The 23,571-nt window shown below is 42.2% G+C and overlaps 1 protein-coding gene across 1 annotated transcript; it reads right to left on the minus strand.

Annotated features, from left to right (window-relative positions):
- Positions 1 to 396: 396 nt before the first annotated feature.
- Positions 397 to 871, minus strand: LOC140720901 (small ribosomal subunit protein eS12-like). Its single transcript, XM_073035749.1, has one exon. It carries the CDS (start codon positions 869 to 871, stop codon positions 413 to 415), a length of 459 nt encoding a protein of 152 aa, XP_072891850.1. The 3' UTR covers positions 397 to 412.
- Between the last annotated feature and the right edge of the window lie 22,700 nt (positions 872 to 23,571).

Raw genomic sequence — 23,571 nt, forward strand, 5'->3', positions numbered from 1 at the left:
CTAATTCATTTTGTATTTAATTTAAATACATAATTTGTTACTTATTTTAATGGTAGTTTGTCTTTTTCATATCTTTTTAATTATTTGTATGAAAATTTGGCTAATTGGGACAGTTGCTTAATTGGGCCAAATTGAACTGGTTCCATTGTGTTCCAATTAACCGGAATGCACTCTTCTTCTTCATGTGCCTTGCACGTTACACGTTTGGGCGATCGTGGCTCTCCACATCGAACGATCCCTTGCAGTGTCATTGATATCTCGCACATTTAGATTTGTTAGTTCTTTCACGGTGTCCATATATTTTCTTCTTTGCCTTCCTCTTCTGTGTTTCCCAGTCGTACAGCCTTGTAATGTAAGGCATTCTATTTCTCCCTTTTTTAAAAAAGTTTTTAAAAATATTTACTAAAATGCATTACTTTGCCCTGAAACAATTGTCAATGACATCCTTGGCTTGTGAGTCCTTGCCATAATCCTTGACAACAACGCAGCTGCAACCCACAACCTTGCGAGGTTTCCCTTCTCGGTCTATTTTGCACAGGCCTACCCACTCTCTGAGTTTCTTGTTGTCATCAACTTTAATCAGGTTGATCTGATGTTCAGCACAGAGTGCCTCTACCAACTTAACATATTGTGCCTCATCACAGTTGCTTGCCAGGACACACAAATGTGCTTGCCGTTTATCGAGCACTTTGGCAGCTTCCTGCAGGCCACAACACAAGCCATCATGGAAGTATGCCGTTTTCAGCACCTCCTGAAGTGCAGTGTTGACATCCGTGACTCCTCCTGCGGCTATGCCGGAGCCCGCAGTACAATGGCAGCAGAGAGCTATTTCTCCCTTTCTGATGATGTGGCCCAGGAAATTTCCTCTCATTTAATGTTCTCATTAAAAATATTTTTGTATGGGTACATTGGAGTACTGTCTCATTAGGTACCTTATCGCTGTATGATATTTTCAGCATTCCTCTAAGAAACCACATTTCTGTGGCTTCTAAGTTTCTTTGGAGTTCTGGTGTTATAGTCCATGTTTTGGAAGCATACAGCAAGATTGACCAGATATGACATTTTAGTAGCCTAAGCTTTGTTGTCGTAGAAATGTGTCTGTTGGTAAAAATAGGTTTCATTTTTTGGAAGTTGGTTTTGGCAATGGCAAGGAATGTACTATACCTGTGTGAAATGCCGAACAAAAAGTATTGAGAATGGGGTTGATGCAACTCTTGCATTTACCGCGATTGGGAGAATATCATGGGGAAGTGACTTTATCACTGGCTACATAATTGGATGGACTGCATAATTATGAGAACATACTCTCCAAGAAGCTCAAGCTATTATTGGTTGGGTCTGATTTTCTCAGTTTGTGAGACATTTGAACATGGTATTGATACTCTTTAGCTTGTGGCTGTCTCTCTTGCTTCGGAGGATTCAAGGTTCTGCCTCAGAAGATCTGGCTTCAAGTCCCACACTAGGGGCCTGAGCACAAAGCCTAGACTAGGGGTTCCCAATTTGGGGTCCACAGACCCTTCGGTTAATGGTAGGGGTCCATGGCATAAAAAAGTTTCGGAAGCTCTGGACTAAACCGGCAGCCCACTAGCACTACTGATTAAATGCACCACTTTTAACATGAGGGATTATGTGAAGCCCTGTCTGCCTTGATTCTGAAGAAATATTGTGGAGGTACTCTTTCAACAGTGTGTCATATGCTTATTGCTCAATCAGAATCACTTTGGCTAGATATTTGATTGATTATCACTATACTGTTAGTGAGAATCTGCAGTGTACGTATTAAACCTGTGATTGATGCAAATTGACAGAAAGTGATTGTTGAACACCACATTATCCACTTGACCAAAAATAAAAAGTCCTAGTTTGTGTTGAATTTTAATTGAGAGCCTAGTTTGTGTTTAATGTTAAATATTTCTCTCAATAGACAAAATATACAATCCACTGGAGCACAACTTGATATCGTCTTTAACAAATACATGATATAGGATCATGCAGTGGTTTCCAATGAAAGTGATGCACCTTGGCTGAGGATGGCTCCAACACTTGAAAAACTTATTTGTCACATTTCCACGTTTTTTTTTCACTCTTGCCAGCCGCTTTTGTCATTGAGTTACTGTTGCACTGTGGAAACACTTGACTGCTTGTCTGTGATTTACAGGAACTCCCAGGAGAATGGGGAATGGATTGAATATGGGTTTAAGTGTTAGCGATAAGCTCACTGCTTCCCATGGCCTCCTTAAGGTTACATAAGGCTAATGCACTTTTATGGCAGAAAGCAAAGAAAGTTTCTTTTATTCTTGAATGCATGCAGCCTTCAGATTCTGAATCAGGTTTATTACAGTGACATATGTCATGGTTTTTGTATATGCAAGATGTGAAATTATTATAGAAAAATAAATAGTGAAAAAGAGGGACTATGGGTTGGTGGGGGGACAAAGCTGTTCTTAGAACTGAGAGTGAAGGTCTTCAGGCTCCTTAACCTCAATCCTGATAGCACTAATGAGAAGAGGGCACATATTGGATTCTCAGTGATGGATTCGGTCTTCTTAATGATGTCCTCGATGGTGGGGAGGATTGTGCATGTGACAGAACCGATGTAGATTGCGAGACCACTTCGCCGACCACCTGCTCTCTATCTGCCAAAAACGCAGGATCTCCCAGTTTGGGGGGGTGGTGGGGGTGGTGTGGTCACTCTGCTTGGCAGGTGAGACTTCTGACTGTGAAACAATCTCAGGTTCTGGGACCTCCTTTGTGGTAGTTGTAGTTGATTCTGACTCTGCAGGAAGTGGTTCTGACAGCACTAGACACCCTTCTTCTCTGACAGTTGAATCTGCTCACCTCAGCTGATTGATGTGTTGGCTCCAGATAACATCAAACACAATCTCCCCTGTGTAGCAACGTGGTCTAGTCCCATCCTTAATCTTTCCACGTACCCATATTTCATTATCTCAGGGGTCCCTCACTGGGACTACTTGTCCAGGAATGAAACATCGAACCACCTTGTTTGAGCTCTCAGTTTGTCTCACCTGTTTGTCCTGCATACTTGTTCTGAAATTGGATTTGAGGAGATCAAAGCATGAGCCTAGGGGATGACCCAGTATCAGCATAGTTGAATGGTTGTTTTTTGTAGAGTTGTGATATGCAGAGAGGAAATTTGCAGGGTTCTGTTTCAGTGTTGTGTGTTGTGTGTTCAGTGTGTTCTTTAGAATGAGAAAAGGACATGTCCTGGATTCTTAACGATGGATGCTGTCTTCTTGATGATGTCCTTGGTGGTGAGAAGGATTGCGTATGTAATGGAGCTGGCTGAGTCTATGACCCTTGGTTGTCCCTTTTGATCCTGTGCATTGGAGTTTCTATCTCAGGTGGTGATGCAACCAGTCAGAGTATTCTCCACTCCTCAAATCCTAATGCAGTATCGTCGCTGGTAAGTCATCTTCACGAATGCATTAATGTGTTGGGCCCAGGATAGTTCCTCTGAGATGATGACACCCAAGAACTTGAAGCCGCTCTCCCCTTCCACTGCTGACGCTTCAGTGCGGACTTGTGTGCGCCTCATGGACTTCACCTTCCTGAAGTCCACAATCAGTCCCTTACTCTTGTGTTGCAAGGAGCAGGTGAACCCAAACGCAGGACACTAGCACGGAGATAGGATGCAGATGAGGGCGTGAGCGTTAATGGAGTTGAACAGCAAACAGAAGAATTAACGGAAAAGCAAGCAGCAGGCAATACCTATCTTGACACGGAGAGACAGAGTTACACAGGCAAACCTCGGTACTGAAGTAAAACTTAGAATACACAATCCTAAGCAGCCGGGAACGTGTATTACCACACTGGCTGAAACAATGATCTGGCGAAGAGTGGATGCAGCGCTGGGGTATTTATGCTGCAGGTTTAGATGAGAATCAGGTGCCGCAATCAAGGAGCCCGGGAGAACACGTGGAAAAGGGAACTAGGAGAATAAGAGGAATTAACGGTCGGCACCGTGACATCTTGCTGACATTGAATGCATGATTGTTGTTTCAACACTACTCAACCAACGATCACTATCTCGCTCATGTACACCTCCTCATTGCCATCTGAAATTCTATCAATAACAGTGGTGTCATCGACGAATTTATAGATGCCACTTGAGCTGTGTTAGCCACACACTATCACAAGTCTACACATAGCTCACCTTAATCGCATGACTGACATTTATTGTACATTCAAATTGCCTTTTGAGAAATGCATTATTCTTTTTTTTTCTTTTGGAGAGTTAAGGGTCAACTTCATTCCCATGGCTTTGGAGTCAAACAGAATAATCATGAGGGAAATTAATAAATCAGAGGACTTTTTGCAACCATTTCAACTTAATCATGATTACCATCTCTAACAATACTTTATTAAAGCAGAGTTATCTACTCGATGAATGGAATTTACATTCACTAGCTGCCGTGCTGGGATATGAATTCCTGTCTCTAGATGACTAATCTAAATGCCTGCTTGCTGGTCTAGTATTAAAGCTATACTAGTACCTGTTCTCCAGAAACTAATCAAAAGGAAAACACAGGGGCTGCGTTATGTTTTGTTTACTTAGTATTTCTTTTTTTTAGTGAGGCACTCACATATGACATGGTGGTGTAATGGCGTATGCCATTCATGCATTTCTTACATACAGTATAGCTCATAACAAACAAAGAATGCTTAATTAAACAATATCTTTATAATATTATTCGATTATTACTGAAATACCAAATACAGTACGAACAAGCGAAAACCTGGCAAATGCTGGAAATCCGGAAATCCAAGCAATAAACACAAGTGCTGGAAGAACTCAGCAGGCCAGGCAGCATCTGTGGAGAAGAGCAAACAGTCGATGTTTCGGGCTGAGACACTTCAGCAGGACTGAAAGAGAAGATGAGAAGATGAAAGAAAAATAGAGGGTTATGGGGTAGTGTGGGTTTAGTACTTTTTTTAAAGATTATATGGATCGGCACAACATGGAGGGCTGAAGGGCCTGTACTGTGCTGTAATGTTCTATGGTTCTATGAGAAGTCAGATTAAGAAGGTGGGGGGGAAGGGTGAAAGAAACACAATAGGAAAAACTGGGGGGAGTGGGAGGGGTGAAGCAAAGAACCCCTTTAGTTGATAGGTAAAAGAGATACAGGATGGGTGGGAGAAGGGAGAATCTGGTAGGAGAGGACAGAAGGACATGGAAGAATGAAGGGGGAGGAGCACCAGGGGAGGTGATAGGCAAGTAAGGAGATAAGGTGAGAGAGGGAAATGGGAATGGGGAATGATGAAGATTGGGGGTGGGGGGGACATATGGAATTTCCAGAAATCGATGTTCATGCCATTAGATTGGAGTCTACGCAGACGGAATAGAAGGTGTTGCTCCTCCAGCCTGAGTGTGGCCTCATCATGACAGTAGAGAAGGCCATGGACAGACATGTTGGAATGAAAATGGGAAGTGGAAGTAAAATGCATGGTCACTGGGAAATCTTACTTTTTCTGACGGATGGTGCATAAGCGCTTGGCAAAGCAGGTTCCCAATTCTCCTCCCATTTCTACCTCCTACTCAAGATCCACAACCTCCATGTTCAGCTAGACCCATTGTTTCTACTGGTTCCTGCCCTACTGAACTGAGATCTGCATACCTCACCTCAGTTTTATCCCCTCAGTTCAGTCCCTTCCTACCTACATTCATGACACTTCACACGCTCTTGACTTTTTTCAATGATTTCAGGTTCCCTGGCCCTGATCATCTTATTTTCCTTATGGATGTCCAGTGCCTATACACCTCCACCCCCTATCAGGAAGGCCTCAAAGCTCTCTGTTTTTTTTTTTCTGGACACCAGACCTAACCAGTTCCCCTCCACCACCACTCACCTCCATCTGGCAGAACTTGTCCTCACTCTAAATAATTTCTTCTTCTGCTCTTCCGATTTCCTTCAAACAAAAGGTGTAGCCATGGGCAGTCACATGGGACCCAGCTGTGGCTGCCTTTTTGTTGGCTACATGGAGTAGTCTATGTTCCAAGCATACACTGGCATAACTCCCCAACTTTTCGTACAATACATCAACGACTGCATTGGTGCTGCTTCCTGCACCCATGCTAAGCTTATTAACTTCATCAACTTTGCCTCCAATTACCACCCTGCCCTCATATTTATCTGGTCCATTTCCAACACCTCTCTCCCCTTTCTCAATCTCACTGACTCTATCTCTGGAGACAGTTTATCTACTGATGTTTATTACAAACCCACAGCCTCACATTGCTACCTGGACTATACCTCTTCCCATTCTGTTACTTGTAAAAATCCCATCCCCTTCTCTCAGTTCTCTCTGCCATATCAGCTCTTAAGATGAGGATTTTCATTCTAGAACTAAGGAGATATCCATCTCCTTCAAAGAAAGAGGTTTAGCTTCCTCTACCATCAATGCTGATCTCAACCGCATCTCTTCCATTTTGTGCACATCTGCCCTTACCCTATCCTTCCACCACCCTACCAGGGATAGGGTTCCTCTTATCCCCATCTACTATCCCACCAGCTTCTGCGTCCAGCAAGTAATTCTCTGGAACTTCTGCCATCTCCAACAGGATCCCACCACCAAGCAGGTCTTTCCCTCCACACTACTTTCTGCTTTCTGCAGGGGTCACTCCCCACACGACTCCCTTGTCCATTTGTCCCTCCCTACTGATCTCCCTCCTAGCAAGTAATCCTTGCAAGTGGAACAAGTGCTACACCTGCCCCTATACCTCTTCCCTCACTGCCATTTAGAGCCCCAAACAGTTCACCTGTTAGAGTGTTAGGGTCATCTAATGTATCCAGTGCTTCCGGTGTGGTCTCCTGTATATTGGTGAGACCTGACATGGATTGGGAGACCACTTTGACAAGCACCTATGCTCCATCCCCCAGAAAAGGTGGGATCTCCCAGTGGCCATGCATTTTAATTCCACTTCCCATTCCCATTTCAACATGTCATTCCATGGCCTCCACTACTGCCATGATGAGGCCACACTCAGGTTGAAGGAGTAACAGCTTGTATTCCTTCTGGGTAGCCTCCACCATTCCATTTCCCTCTCTCATCTTATCTGCTTACCTGCCCAACAGTTCCCTCTGGTGCTCCTCCTTTTCTTTCTTCTATGGCCTTCTCTTCTCTCCTATCAGATTTCCCCTTCTCCAACCCCACATCTCTTTCATCAATCAACTAAAGGGGCTCAATACTTCACCCCTCCCCCCCACACGCTGTTTCTTCCTCCCTCCCCCTCACATTCTTACTCTGATTTGTCATATTCTCTTCTCCAGTCCTGCTGAAGGGTCTCGGTCCAAAACGTCAACTGTTAACTCATTTCCATAGATGCTGCCTGAACTGATGAGTTCCGCTGGCATTATGTGTGTGTTGCTTTAGTAAATACAGTACACACCTCCCTGCTTAGCAAAAGACTTCAAATCAATATGGAATACATCTCAACTCAAGTATGTAATGTACTGATCTTCTGTCACCTTGAGTATATACTGTAGAATATAACCATGACATAGACATCCACAACATTGTAAATTTTAAGTTGTCCCATTCAGGCTTAAAGATCTGATCACTGTGGAGAATTTCTTCCACTTTCAGGATAACATCTTGCTGGGGGTGGGAGAGCTGGGGGGGGGGGTGGGGTCACTGCTTGGCAGGTGAAACTTCTGACTGTGAAATAACCTCAGGTTCTGAGGCTTCCTTTGTGGTAGTTGTAGGAGTTGACTCTGGGACAGCAAGAAGTGGTTCTGACAGTCCTAGATACCTTTCTTCTCCGAAAATTGAATCTGCTCTCCTCAGCTGATTGATGTGTTGTCTCCCGATTTCATCAAACACAATCTCCACTGTGCAGAATTGTGGTCCAGTTCCATCCTTAATCTTTCCAAGTACCCATATTTGATTATCTCTGAGGTCCCCCGCTGGGACTGCTTGCCCAGGAAGTGTTTGAGGAGCTCTCAATTTGTCTCACCTGTTTGTCCTGCATACTCGTTCTGAAATTGAGTTTGAGGAGATTGAAGCCTAAGCCCAGGGGACGATGCAGTAACAGCATAGTTGTTTTCTCTAGAGTTGTGATACTCAAGGAAGATGTTTGCAAGCTTCTGATTTGATATATTGTGCTTTGCTGACTTTGCTCACAGCGCATTCTTTAGACTCTAGACAAACCTTTCCACCAAGCCATTTATGGTGGAGGTGCAGGTGCAGGTGTAATATGTCTTATTCTACTCAGGTTCAGTAATGACTGAAACTGTTCCGCAAAAAACTATGATCCATTCTCTCTTACTAAGTATTCTGGGACACCAGCCCTTGAGAAGAGGCTTCTCAAGACGTTAACAGTGTGCGAGGCTGTAGTGGAGACTATGGGGAACACTTCTGGCCACTTCGTAGCTGCATCCACTACCACCAAGAAAGCTGAGCCCACGAATCCACATGAATCATCTGCCAGGGCAGTGTTGGCCATTGCCAGCAATGGAGAGGAGCTGCTCTTGGCATCTTCTGGATGTGTTTGCTTCATGAACAGTACATGGCAAGATCTGCTGATCTATCCCAGGCCACCAGAAAAAGCTTCAAGCCAATGCTTTCATTATGACCATACCTAGATGTCCAGCACTTAACTCCTCCAAAATTTTAGCTCTCAGCTTGAATAGTACAACTCCCACTCCCCAGATAAGGCAACACCAGTCAAGGGCAAATTCATCCTGGTGCTGGTAACTCTGGGGGAACTGGATTTCTGCTGCACATTCCAGCCATTTTGGGTTGCCATGTAGACTGGAGACTGTGTGGGGTCTTTTTCCATTCTAATCATCTCTGCTCTAACAGGGAGGCTTTCGATTTGCATGTGGAAGAATGTGTCAAAAGCCCTGTCCTCAATTGTAAATGCTTCAGATATTTCCTTTTCCAGGGGTAAAGGGGACAATATCAGTGTTTCCATGATTAGTCATCCTCTTGAATTTGATCTTGTAGTTGTGTCCTCCAAGAAATAAACTGCATCTTTGCGTGTGTGCTGCTGCTGTTAATGGAACATCCTTCTGTGGTTTGAAAATGGGCCCTAATTAGTAATGAGGGTGAACTCTCTCCCATACAAGTACTGGTTGAAACGTCTTGTACCTCAAACTAGACTCAAGGCCTCTCTGTCAATCTGTGCCTAATTTTTCTCAGAAAATGAAACGTGATGCAAAGGTTATGGGCTGTTCATTTCCATCACTCATAAAATGTAACATGACTGCATCTATACCATAAAGTGAGATATCACAGGCAAGCTTCACTGAATCATCATTTATAATGATTCACCATTGTCTGATATCACCATTGCCTTTGCCCTTTGAAAAACCATTTCACATAGCTTTGTCCATTGCTATTTCTTCTCAACATGTAGTAATGAGTACAAGGGAGGGAGCACAGTAGTCAGGTTTGGTTGGAACCTGTTAAGGTAGTTGACACATCCTAAAAAGGATAACAACTGTGACATGTCTTTCGGTCATGGGGCATCCACCACTGCTGGTATATTCTCAGTACAGTTGTGTGATCCTTATGTGTCAATGGTGTGACCACAATAAGTGAGGCATACACCAAGCGATGTAAGTAATTATTTCTCTCTCGCCTTCTGAAGAAAAATGTATTACACTTCAATAGGTAGGTAATTATCTCGGGTTCATTGTGTGTTTTGTAACTCTAGAAGCCAATTGAAAGAAAAGCACAGGAGCCAGGATGTGTTTTGTCTACTTAGTTTCTCTTCTGTTTCTTTTAGCGAGACACTCACATATGATGAGGAGATGCTTGGTAAAGGGCTGGCCTCTCCTGTTGGTGCTGCCCTCTATTGTTACATCATTGGAATGACAAGCTGGATTGCATATTCTGCAGTGCTTTTTCTCTGCAGACTGCCAGGAACTGCATCATCAATTTGTGGGACATATCAGTCAGGGATTTGGAGCTATATATATATTTTTTTGTGTGACTATATGTGTGCCAGCTATCTTGAATGTGCCATGTGCCTTGTGCATGTATGTTTTGCACCTTGGCCCCACAGGAACATTGTTGTTTCATTCGGCTGTATTCATGTAAGGTTGAAAGTTAATTAAACTTGAATTTGAATTTGATTTAATTTGATATAACATGTTGGCGTAATGACGTACACCATTCACATACCTCTTAATGAATTGTGAGCAAACAAAGAATGCTTAATCAATCAAGATATTTGCAATGTTACTCAAATATTACTGAAATATTAAACACTACAGTTCTATATACCTGAATTATAGTACTTTCAGGTACACTTTCCAGGGAATTCTGAATAATATTTTGCATTGTTACATCTTATAGTGTCATAATGAAAAATAATCCAAATCTCCTTTCTTTAAACTTTTTCAACAGCCAAGGTCCATGAATTGAATCAAAGACATGAAAGATATTGCAAGTGCAGAGGGCCAAAAAGTACTCGGAAGCTGCAAACTGATTCAAGTACACTGTTACATTTACCATTTACTGTATATCCGGTCTATATGTGTGAGCAGCCAATAGTAATTGTTCATGATGGCAGTTCAGAACAAATGTCTTGTCTTCACCTGTGCCAGATATCTAGTCCACAATAAATGATGAACTTTGCATTCTTCTTTCTACCAAAATAAATGGGTTTCTATGATTGGCAACTTATAAATGATTTCTTTAACTTCCGTGTTACAGAAGCAATAAACACTTTTAAGCATCAAATGACTAGAATTAAATAGAACTTTGTTCTTTGAACAATTGCCTGTAAGGAAAATAAACCTATATTGCACTCAAAACTTCAAACAGCATTTTTCCAATCATACATTTTCTTATTTCAATTGCTAGTCATTTCAAACAGATACCCAATTTAAGGGAAAGCGTATTCACTTTTGTGGTATATTGGCTTTTGAATATAACTTTCATCTCACTGCAATATCACATGACATACCAATAAGAGATTCCTACGGAAATCTCCTGCTTTGAGTTCCTTTCCAACAGAGTTCAGACTTGAAATATTTTGTTTAGTCTTATTTGGAGATTCAGCACGTAACAGGCCCTTCCGGCCCAACAGGCACACGCCGCTGGTTGCACCCATAAGATCACTTAACGTACTAATCCACACGTCTTTGGAATGTGGGAGGAAACCAGAACACCTGGAGGAAACCCATACAGTCACAGGGAGAATGTACAAACTCCTTACAGACAGCAGAATCAGAATCAGAATCACGCTTATTATCACAGGCATATGATGTGAAATTTGCTAACTTAGCAGCAGCAGTTCAATGCAATACATAATATAGAAGAAAAAAAACAAAATAAATAATAATAAATAATAAATCAATTACAGTATATGCTTATTGAATAGATTAAAATCATGCAAAAAACAGAAATAATATATATTAAAAAAAGTGAGGTAGTGTTCACAGATTCAATGTCCATTTAGGAATTGGATGGCAGAGGGAAGGAAGCTGTTCTTGAGTCGCAGACTGTACCTCCTACCTGATGGTAACAGTGAGGAAAGGGCATGCCCTGGGTGCTGGGGGTTCTTAATAATGGACGCTGCCTTTTTGAGACATCACTCCTTGAAGATGTTGAAGATGTCCTGGGTACTTTATAAGCTATACGCAAAGTGGAGCTGACTAAATTTATAACCCTCTGCTGCTTCCTTTGGTCCTGTGCAGTAGCTCTTCCTGCCCCCCCCCCCCCCCCCATACCAGACAGTGATGCACCCTGTCAGAATGCTGTCCACGGTACATCTATAGTAGTGGGAAATGAACCCGGATCACTGGCATTGTAATTGTGTTACACTACAGCAATGATACCCTGCAATTACAGACAAAGAAGCTTCCATAAAAAAGTGCAGAGAACTAGAAAAGAATAGAGTCATAGAATCATGGAAGTAAACCATTTGACCCAACTCATTCATGCTGGCCAAGATTCCCATCTAAGATAGTCCTATCCGCCCACATTTCACCCATAGTCCTTTAAACCAGAGGTTCCTAACCTGATGTCCATGGACCTCTCGGTTAATAGTAGGGGAGCATGGCATAAGAAAGGTTGGGAATTCCTGTCCTAAATCTTTCCTATCCATGTAGATGCCCAATTGTTTTTTTAAACATTGGTAATGCTTTTGCTTCAACTACTTCCTCTGGCATCTCATTCCATATACTGACCACCCTCTGGATGAAAGTGTTTCCCTCTCAGCTCCCTAGTAAATCTTTCTCCTCTTGTTGTAAACCTATGCTCTCTAGTGTTTATTCCATTCATCTTTTCTATTCACCTCATGATTGGATACACTTCTATAAGATCACCACTGATTGTCTTAAACTCTAACTTAAAAGAAAAATCCCACCTGCTTGATCTCTCTCCTTAACCTAATCCCACTGAGCCCTGGCAATATCTCCATAAATCACTTTGAAGCTCAGTGGAATCTTTCCTACGGCAGGGTGACTAAAATCAAATGTGGCCTCACCAATATCATAAATGTGAGAAGATCTGCCGATGCTTGAAATCCAAAGCAATCAACACAAAATGCTGGAGGAGCTCAGCAAGTTAGGCTGCATCTATGGAAATGAATAAACAATCAACGTTTTGGACCGAGAACATACTTCAGGACCTATATCATGTACAACAGCAACATAACACCTCAATTTTGATAGTGAGTGCTGTGGCTGATGAAAGCCTGCAAGCCTACAGCCTTCGTTACCACCCTGTCTACCTGCGACACCACTCTCAAGGAACCCTACACTGGTAGTCCTCGGACCCTCTGCTCTGCAGCAGTCCCTGGAAGTCCTGTCCTACCCTGATTTGTCTTCCCAAAATGTAATATGAGATGAGAAATACTGCATGTCTTGCGCAGGTCATGTAAGCAGCATTCACAAGAAAAGTAAGCAATAATTAAACACAATTTTACAAGAAAGAAGTCCATTTTAGTTCCAAATGTTCAAACTGTCATGACAAGTGTGTTGCCTGGGTAAAGGCTTTGTCCTTTTGTAAAAACTAGGACCTGGGTCATTGCTTAAAGTAAAAGATCGCCCAATCAAGAATAAGGTGATAATTCTTCTCTCAGACGTTGGTAATTCTTTGGTCCACCCTTCCTCAAGGGGAGTGTTTTGAAGTGTTTTAAAGGCAGAGGTAAATAAATTCTTGATGGACAAGGGAGTGAAAGGCTGTGGAAGGTGGACAGGAAAGCAATCCAAAGATTAGAATCAGATCAGATCTTATTATATAGGGGAGCGGGCTTGAAAAGTCGAATTTAAATGTTGGTTTGTGTGAGTAAGGGAAGAAAAATGCAATGTTGGCTTATCTATAACTGCTATGCAATCAGTAGTGAAGCAAGTGTGCTCACTACTAGTGTTACAGAGCTGAACATGTACAAACAAGCTGGATGAACTCAGCAGGTCGGGCAGCATCCATTGAAACGAGCAGTCAACGTTTCGGGGCCGAGACCCTTCGTCCAGCTTGTTTGTACGTGTTGATCTGACCGCAGCATCTGCAGCGTACTTTGTGTTTGGTGTCAGAGAGCTCCCTGCAGAGATCAAATAATCAGCACAGGGAACAAAAGAACCCAATTTACCTGCAGCTGTGATATCATCTAACAATCCAACTTTGTTAAACCAAACCAGGAAGGAGACGAAGTGTCATCCTATTTAACTTAAAATGAGATTAAGATGAGCTTTTTTTTTCACAAGTGCATCCAAAACTCCAAAACGCATGCACAGTGAAAGGTGTTGCTTGCCTGGGGGATGTGCTGGGACCAGCCTGCAAGTTTTGCCATGCTTCAGGCATCAACGTAGCATGTCCACAACTGACTATCCCAAACCCATATGTCTTTGGACTGTGGGAGGAAATCAGAGCACCCGGAGGAAACCCACGCTGTCATAGTGAGAGTACAAACTCCTTATGGACAGCAATTGAACCCCAATCTTACAGCTAGCGCGCTGCAAAGCATTGCACTAATTCCTATGCTACTGTGCCATCCTTTTCAAACATAAATAACAATTGAAGTGATACAGAGGTTAGAGTGGAAGCTCAAATATAAAAATCTGAATGATGAATTTGAAAATTCATTGCTTTATTAGATTTATGAAAGAGTAATAATCAATATATATAAAGTTAGTATTTAAGTGGCAGAAATTCAACGAAGCAGTATTTCTGGTCTAATGCACCATTAAAATCTCAGTTAGATCCTTGAGGCAAAACTGTAAGATTTTGGGAGGGGGGGCATTTTATGATGGGGGAAGTTCATATGTAGATTGATTTTAGGTCTAATGAAATGATTTTACTTGACTGCTGTGTAGGAAGCAGCAAGTGGCACAGAGTTTGGGAGGAAGAACTGCATATGTGCACTGAACTATGCGTGAGCAGAAATTCTAGAGTCACTGGCAATTCTGCAGTGTTGTGACAGTAAACATCATTGTTACAAGACTCACTTGAAATTTGAAATTTAGAAAACCACAATCGCCGTGCTTTGCGGTTAATCCCTTTATTATTCTTGACGTGGGAGGACGATGAAGCAAAAACTGTCTTTGCCAGCAGTGCAGTACTTAGAAAGAAACAATGCTTTTGCACTGATTAAATGAGTACAGTCCTGACAAGCTGCTTGGAAATGTATGAATCTAATGATGTTAAAATCCATAACTTAATTTCATTTTGATAGAAGTGTGATTGTTTAGTGCTTCCAGGATAGGCGAAAGTAGATTAGTATTGCATGTGTCATCAAATTTGTCCAGAGGTGAACCTGACCCCAGTAATATCTTTCTGGCTTGAGCACAGCTTGATCTCCCTCCTCTCAACACGTCCTCTTTGCCAATTAATATCTCACTAGGTGTTGGGCTCACTGATTCCATTGGCTTTTTTTTTGCACCGTAGCAGAATTTGATATAAATAACCTTCTTAACCAGCATGAAATGTCCAGTAGCAAAATTTTAAAAGTACCCTACAAGGACCTGCTGCCTTCCATGGTATTAATGTGGGAAGAGCAAGAACAATGAGAATATAGTGGGTGGAAACATAATTTTGGTACTTCTGCCAACGTTAGAATTTTGTGAGCAGTTATCCCTCTTGGCAGTCTAAAATTTCAATCTGCTCCATTTCAATTAAATGACAAAAGGTACAGTATTACACTCAGACTATCAGCTGCCAAAGAGATTTGGTTGACAGGCTGTAAATATTCAAAATTCAAAGTTCAAAGTAAATGTTATTATCAGAGTACGTACGTATATATCACCACATAAAACCGTGAGATGCTTTTTCCTGTGGGCATACTTGGCAAATCTATAGAATAGTAACTATAACAAGATCAATGAAAGATCAAGTAGAGCATGGAAGACAACAAACTGTGCAACTGCAAATATAAATAAATAGAAAATAAATAATGAAAGCATGAAATAACAAGATAAAGAAACCTTAAAGTGAGATCATTGCTTGTGGGAACATAACAATATATGAGTGTAGTTATCTTCTTTTGTTCAAGAGCCTAATGGTTGAGGGGTAGTAACTATTCTTGAAACTTGTGGTGGGAGTCCTGAGGCTGTTGTACTTTCTTCCTGGTGACAGCAGCGAGAAAAGAGCATGGACTGGGTGGTGAGGATCTTTGATGATGGATGCTGCTTTCCTATGACAGTGTTTCATGTAGATGTGCTCAATGGTTGAAAGAGCTTTACCCATGATTTATTGAGCAGAATCCACTACATTTTGCAGGATTTTCTGTTCAAAGGCATTGGAGTTCCCATACTAGTCAATGCACTTTCCACTGCACCATGCAGCCAGTCAATACCTTCTCCACTACACATCTGTAGATGTTTGTCAAAGTTTTTGCTATCATGCTGAAGCTCTGCAGACTCCTAGGAAGCAGAGGTGCTGTTAAGCCTACTTTACAAATTCACTTATATGATGGGTCCAGGACAGGTTCTCACAGATAGTAGCACCTAGGAATTTAAAGTTACTGACCCTTTCCACTTCTGACCCTCTGATGAGAAATGGCTCATGGACCTCTGGTTTTCTTCCTGGAGTTTACACTTAGGTCCTTGGTCTTGCTGACACTGAGTGAGAGTTATTGTTGTGACATGTATAAAAGTAAAAGTCTTCAAACAACTCCATTTTATACTCTCAAAGAATACTACACGCCAATGATTATATGAATTTTGAAGGAATTCACTGCAGTGTCTAGTAAAACATATTTTGTAATTTCATAAACTGCATTCCATCGGTTCTGACAAGCCTTCACGTTGTAGAAACAAGCTAGTAATTTAGTCAGTGGTTCCAATAATATTTTCACTGTTATTCTCTCATCCATTCAAAAGCCAAACCCGAAATTTAAAAAGATTTGCCAGAACTAGTGTTTGGAAAGTGATAAAGAAAAATAAAAGCAATCGTATCTTCTGGCACAGAAAGATATAACAGTTTCAAAATTGGAATTGGTAATGGCATTGTTTTATTATTGTTACATGTACCAAGATACAATAAAAAAAACTTGCCTTGCATGCTGTTCACATAGATCAAATCAATACACATTGCTCTGAAGTACAGAATATTAATCAATACATTATAATATTATGGCCCTTTGGCCCATGATATTGTGCTGACATTTTAACTTACTCCAAGATCAATCTAATTCTTCTCTCCCAGATATCCATTGATGTTTCTTACATCCAAACGGTTATCTAAGACCTGCTTCTGACATCTCCCCTCTATATTCCTTCAATCACCTTAAAATTATGCATTCTCATATTAGCCATTTCTGCCCTGGGAAAAAGGTGCTGTCTGTCCACTCTATCTATGCCTTATTATCATTTTATACACCTTAATTAAGTCACTTCTCAACTTCCTTCACTTCAAAGAGTAAAGTCCTAGCTCGCTCAACTTCTTCTCATAAGGCAGTTTCTTTAATTCAGGCAACATCCGGGTAAATTTCCTCTGCACCCTTTCTAAAGCTTTTACATCCTTCCAATAATGAGGCAACCAGAACAGAACATAATACTCTAAGTGTGGTCTAACCCGAGTTTTAGACAGCTGTAACATTACTGTATTGTCCGCACTGTTGTAACTATATATTAACTAAACTATATGTAACTATGTGGTTTTGTTTAGGTCTTGTACCTTTATAACCATATAACCATATAACAATCACAGCATGGAAACAGGCCATTCCGGCCCTCCTAGTCCGTGCCGAACTCTTAATCTCACCTAGTCCCACCTACCCGCACTCAGCCCATAACCCTCCACTCCTTTCCTGTCCATATACCTATCCAATTTTACCCTAAATGACACAACTGAACTGGCCTCTACTACTTCTACAGGAAGCTCATTCTACACAGCTATCACTCTCTGAGTAAAGAAATACCCCCTCGTGTTTCCCTTAAACTTTTGCCCCCTAACTCTCAAATCATGTCCTCTCGTTTGAATCTCCCCTACTCTCAATGGAAACAGCCTATTCACGTCAACTCTATCTATCCCTCTCAAAATTTTAAATACCTCGATCAAATCCCCCCTCAACCTTCTACGTTCCAATGAATAGAGACCTAACTTGTTCAACCTTTCTCTGTAACTTAAGTGCTGAAACCCAGGTAACATCTTAGTAAATCGTCTCTGCACTCTCTCTAATTTATTGATATCTTTCCTATAATTCGGTGACCAGAACTGTACACAATATTCCAAATTTGGCCTTACCAATGCCTTGTACAATTTTAACATTACATCCCAACTTCTGTACTCAATGCTCTGATTTATAAAGGCCAGCGTTCCAAAAGCCTTCTTCACCGCCCTATCTACATGAGACTCCACCTTCAGGGAACTATGCACTGTTATTCCTAGATCTCTCTGTTCCACTGCATTCCTCAATGCCCTACCATTTACCCTGTATGTTCTATTTGGATTATTCCTGCCGAAATGTAGAACCTCACACTTCTCAGCATTAAACTCCATCTGCCAACGTTCAGCCCATTCTTCTAACCGGCATAAATCTCCCTGCAAGCTTTGAAAACCCACCTCATTATCCACAACACCTCCTACCTTAGTATCATCGGCATACTTACTAATCCAATTTACCACCCCATCATCCAGATCATTTATGTATATTACAAACAACATTGGGCCCAAAACAGATCCCTGAGGCACCCCGCTAGTCACCGGCCTCCATCCCGATAAACAATTATCCACCACTACTCTCTGGCATCTCCCATCTAGCCACTGTTGAATCCATTTTATTACTCCAGCATTAATACCTAACGACTGAACCTTCTTAACTAACCTTCCATGTGGAACTTTGTCAAAGGCCTTGCTGAAGTCCATATAGACTACATCCACTGCCTTACCCTCGTCAACATTCCTCGTAACTGCTTCAAAAAATTCAATAAGGTTTGTCAAACAGTTTTAGTTTTTGGTTTGTTGGGTGGTAGAGTAGGTCTCCTGATTTGGTGTGTCTGGGTAGTCTTGTTTTGTCTGGTGGGTTTGGAGATCCTTTCCAGGGGAATGCAATAAGATGGTAGCACGATATTAATATGCAGCAGCCTTTCTGGACTCTGGACTGGGGATTACCAAACGTTATATGAATTTTCTGGTGTAGTCTGTTTCATCATATGCTTTTGTGATATCATTCTGGAGGAACGTTGTCTCATTTTTTAACTGCATTGCATTTGTGGTTTCTAAATGACAATAAACTGAAATTCAATTCAATTCAATTCATTACCTTATGGCTCTTGAGGTCAATCCCCTCTTAATGAAGGGCAACACACTATTCACATTCTTAACTACTACAGTATATCAATTTGCATGGCAACTTTGAGGGGCCCCTGCACGTGGACCCCAGGATCCCACTATTCCTCAAGAATCATGTATGCTGCATTCAAGTTCAACTTTCCAAAGTGAATTACTTCACTCGTTTCCTGACTAAAATCTATCAGCCACTTCTCAGCCCAGCTTTGCATTCCATCAACTTACTGTGTAACTGACACCGATCTTCTACGCTATCCACTACACCACCAACCTACATATCATCTGCAAACTTGCTAACCCATCCCTCCACTTCTTCATTCAAGTAATTTATAAAAAAAATCACAGATACTGGGGTTCCCAGGACAAATCCTTGTTGAATGCCACTGGTCACCGACCTCCAGGCAGTATACTGTCCATCTTGTACCACATTTTGCCTTCTAAAGGAAAGCTAATTCTGAATCAATACTGCCAAGTTTCTCTGGATCCCATGCTTTTACAATGAGCTTACCATAGGGAACATTATTGAATTTCTTACTAAAATCCATATATACCACATCCAATGGGGTTTGTCTCAAATAGCCTCTGACAACCAAGTCTAGCTCCTGGCCTTGACACATAGCTTAGCTACTAAGACTGGTGGACCTGTTTCTACTGACAGGAGAAGGGGCAAAGGTTGGTTACTGATGCCTTAAAACCTGTTGCTTCGGGCAGATGGGGTTTGTCAGCTGTGGTTAGCTGCTCATCTAAGAGATGGAAGACCCTGATCTCAAAACTCTGTTGCCTTTTGGCTATACCCACTCATGGGGAAGACTTCTGGAGTAAGCCCGAGAAAAAAATTCTGCAGTTAGAGTTCCTAAGGCAGTCCCGCATTGAGTTCATCACTGAATGGCAACTCCTGCAAAGCCGCTGGTGCCAAACTTTATGGGTCTCTGCCGTTCTTTTGGATTCTGCAGCTGCTTGGAGAGGGAAAGCCTAATGCATAGGCCACAGCTTGCTCTCCATATCGTACTGCACTGGCTTGAGTTTCACGTAGACGGCCAGGACACAATATCCATGGTCAATCCTGAACAACGGAGGACCTGGTTATTTATTATTCTATCTATTTATTTATTTATTCTAACTGATAGAAATTTTATGTGTCTTACATTGTACTTTGACCATAAAAAAACTCATTTTATAACATATGTTAGTGATGTTAAGCCTGAGGTGATTCTGATTCAAAACAAATAGGGATGGTCAATAAATGCTGGCAATGTCTGTGACATCCAGATCCTCAAATGTGAATGAAGTTTTGTGTCTCTGGGAAATTTTGGACAATACAGTATATTGTCACAATGCTTTTGCCCACTATCTTGTTTAATATCAGAATCCTCACATTTCTTGTTAATCACACCTCATTGATTTCTTTAGAGGAACTGGGTTCTAGCAGCAGCTCAGAATTTATGTTTTCTGAGCTGGTGAGGAAGGACAGGTAGGGGACAAAACATAAATATAGCCAGTTAGAGAGGTTGAAATGTGTCCAAGGAGGGGTCCCGGCTCTGTGCTCTGTGTATGAGTCCCAGCCCTATGTCCTGTTCCCAAGGAGGGGTCCTGGCTCTGTGTTCTGTGTATGAGTCCCGGCCCTATGTCCTGTTCCCAAGGAGGGGTCCCGGCTCTGTGAACTACAATGTTGTGGCCGTTTCTGAAACTTGGCTGGAGGAAGGGCAGGATTGACTGATGCACGTACCTGGGTTTAGGTGTTTTAAAAGGAATAGGAAGGGAGGTAGAAAAGGGGAGGGGGGTAGCATTACTGGTCAGGGATAGTATTATGGCTATAGAAAGGGAGGACACTGCAAAGGGACTGTCCACTGAGTCAGTGTGGGTGGAAGTGAGAAATAGGAAGGGACAAATCACTCTGCTGGGAGTAGTCTATAGGCCCCCAAATAGCCCTCGGGACACCGAGGAGCGGATAAGCAGGCAGATTTTAGAATGGTGCAGGAAATACAGGGTTGCAGTTATGGATGATTTCAACTTTCCTCTTATTGACTGGCACCTCCTGACTGCAAGAGGGATAGATGGGGCTGAATTTGTCAGGTGTGTTCAAGAAGGACTCCAGATACAGTACGTGGACCGGCCGACAAGAGGACAGGCCATACTGGATCTAGTTCTGGGTAATGAACCTGGTCAGGTGGCAGATCTCTTGGTGAGGGGAGCATTTTGGTGAGCGTGACCACAACTCTCTTAGCTTCTGCATAGCTATGGAAAAGGATAAAAACAGACAAAATGGGAAAGTACTTAACTGGAGAAGGGCTAACTATGAAGGGATGAGGCAGGAACGAGCGAGAGTAAATTGGAAACAAATATTCAAGGGTGAAAGCACAGAAGTAAAGTGGAGGAAGTTTAGGGACCAATTGTGCTGGGTTCAGTATAGGTTTGTCCCACTGAGACAAGGAAAAAATTGTAGGAAAAGGGAACCATGGCTGTCAAAACACATGAGGCAACTCGTCAAGAGGAAGAAGGAAGCATTAGTTAGATATAAGAAGCAGGAAGTAGGAGGGGCTCATGAGAAACATAAGGTAGTCAGGAAGGAGCTTAAGAAAGGACTTAGGAGAGCTCGAAAGGGGCATGAGAAGGCCTTGGCATGTAGGATTAAGGAGAACCCCAAGGCATTCTATGTGTATGTGAAGAACAGAAGGATGACAAGAATGAAGGTGGGGCGGCTAAAGGATAAAGAAGGCAACATATACCTGGAGGCGGAGGAGGTTGGGGAGGTCCTAAATGAATACTTTGCTTCAGTATTCACAAGTGAGAAGGACCTTGATCAGGGTGAGGTTGAAATAGAACAGGCCTGTGTGCTGGACAATGTGGAGATGAAGGAAGAAAAAGTGTTAGATCTTCTTAAAAACATCAAGATTGGTAAGTCCCCATGGCTGGATGTGATATACCCCAGGTTGCTGTGGGAAGTGAGAGAAGAGATCGCTGGAGCAGTAGCTATGATCTTTGAATCCTCTTTAGCTGCAGGGGAGGTGCCGGAGGATTGGAGAATGGCAAATATAGTTCCCTTCTTTAAAAAAGTTAATAAGGAGAATCTTGGGAACCATAGACTGGTGAGTCTTATGTTGGGGGTCTGCAATCTATTGGAAAGGATTCTTAAGAATAGGATCTACGAGCATTTGGAGAGGTCTACTCAAGGATAGTCAACATGGCTTTGTGAAGGGAAGGTCATGCCTTACGAGCCTAATTGAAGTTGATGAGGGTAGAGCGGTAGATGTGGTCTACATGGATTTTAGCAAGGCATTTGACAAGGTCCCCCATGAGAGACTCATCCAGAAAGTCATGAGACATGGGATCAGTGGAACCTTGGCTGTTTGGATAAAAAATTGGCTTAGAGGAAGAAAGCAGAGGGTAGTAGCAGAAGGAAAGTATTCTGCCTGGAGGTCAGTGACTAGTGGAGGATCTGTCCTGGAACCCCTGCTCTTTGTGATTTTTATAAATGATCCGGATGAAGAGGCGGAAGGATGGGTGAGTAAGTTTGCAGATGAAATGAAGATTGGAGGAGTTGTGGATGGAGCTGTAGGTTGTCGAAGGTTACAAGAGGATAGAAACAGGATGCAGAGTTGGGCAGAAAAGTGGCGGATGGAGTTCAATTTGGATAAGTGTGAGGTGATGCATTTTGGAAGGACAAACCAGAAGGCTGAGTACAGGGTTAATGGTCAGTTACTTAACAGCGTGGATGAACAGAGGGACCTTAGGATTCAAATCCATACACCCCTCAAGGTCGCTACACAGGTTGATAAGATAGTTAAGAAGGCCTATGGGATGCTAGGCTTCATAAACAGGGGGATTGAATTCAAGAGTAGAGAGATCATGTTGCAACTCTACAAATCTCTGGTGAGACCACACTTAGAGTATTATGTTCATTTCTGGTCACTTCATTATAGGAAGGATGTGGAAGCTATGGAGAGGGTGCAGAGGAGATTTACCAAGATGCTGCCTGGATTGGAAAACAAGTTTTATGAGGCAAGGTTAGCAGAGCTGGGACTTTTCTCTTTGGAGTGTAGAAGAATGAGAGGGGACTTGATAGAGGTCTACAAGATTATGAGAGGCATATATAGAGTGGATAGCTAGTACCTGTTTCCCAGGGCATGAATAGCAAACACCATAGGGCGTATGTACAGAGTTAAGTGAGGGAAGTTTAGGGGAGACATCAAGGGTAAGTTTTTTTTACACAGAGGGTTATGGGTGCCTGGAATGACTTGCCAGGGATGGTGGTGGAGGCTAAAACATTAGGGGTATTTAAGAGCCTCTTAGACGGGCACATAGATGAGAGAAAAATGGAGGGTTACGGGGTAGTGTGGGTTTAGTACCTTTTTTTAAGGAATATATGGGTCGGCACAACATCGAGGGCTGAAGGGCTTGTACTGTGCTGTAGTGTTCTAGAGTCTAGTGTCTAGTGTCTAGTGCAGGTCCCGGCATCTGCAGACCCTTTGCCTCCGGTTTCCACTTACAGCAACCACAGTGCCCAGTGCCATTTTCATAATAGAAACCCATTTTCCTGTAACAATTGATCCTGGAAAATAATAGTGCTGAATCTGTGCAACGGTGCAACTAATTTCACAGCACGTGAGCACCAGATATGGCTCACATCATTCTGCATGCAGCTTTAATCAGGATTTATATTCTGTCTGGACTTCACTTTCCAGGAGGTCCGCAGAAACAAATAATCAGGAAACCACATTAAAATCAAAAACTGTCATGATTTCAGCATTCCTTCATGCCTGAGCTTGTGAGTAATTTACCTATTGAACACAAATGAACAGGCAAATTCCCACCCTAACCCTAACTCTCTCCACCATTTTCCTCCTTAACGATACGCTTTGAAAATGATCT

Source organism: Hemitrygon akajei, chromosome 2 (assembly GCF_048418815.1).
Source record: "Hemitrygon akajei chromosome 2, sHemAka1.3, whole genome shotgun sequence".
Lineage (NCBI taxonomy): Eukaryota > Metazoa > Chordata > Chondrichthyes > Myliobatiformes > Dasyatidae > Hemitrygon > Hemitrygon akajei.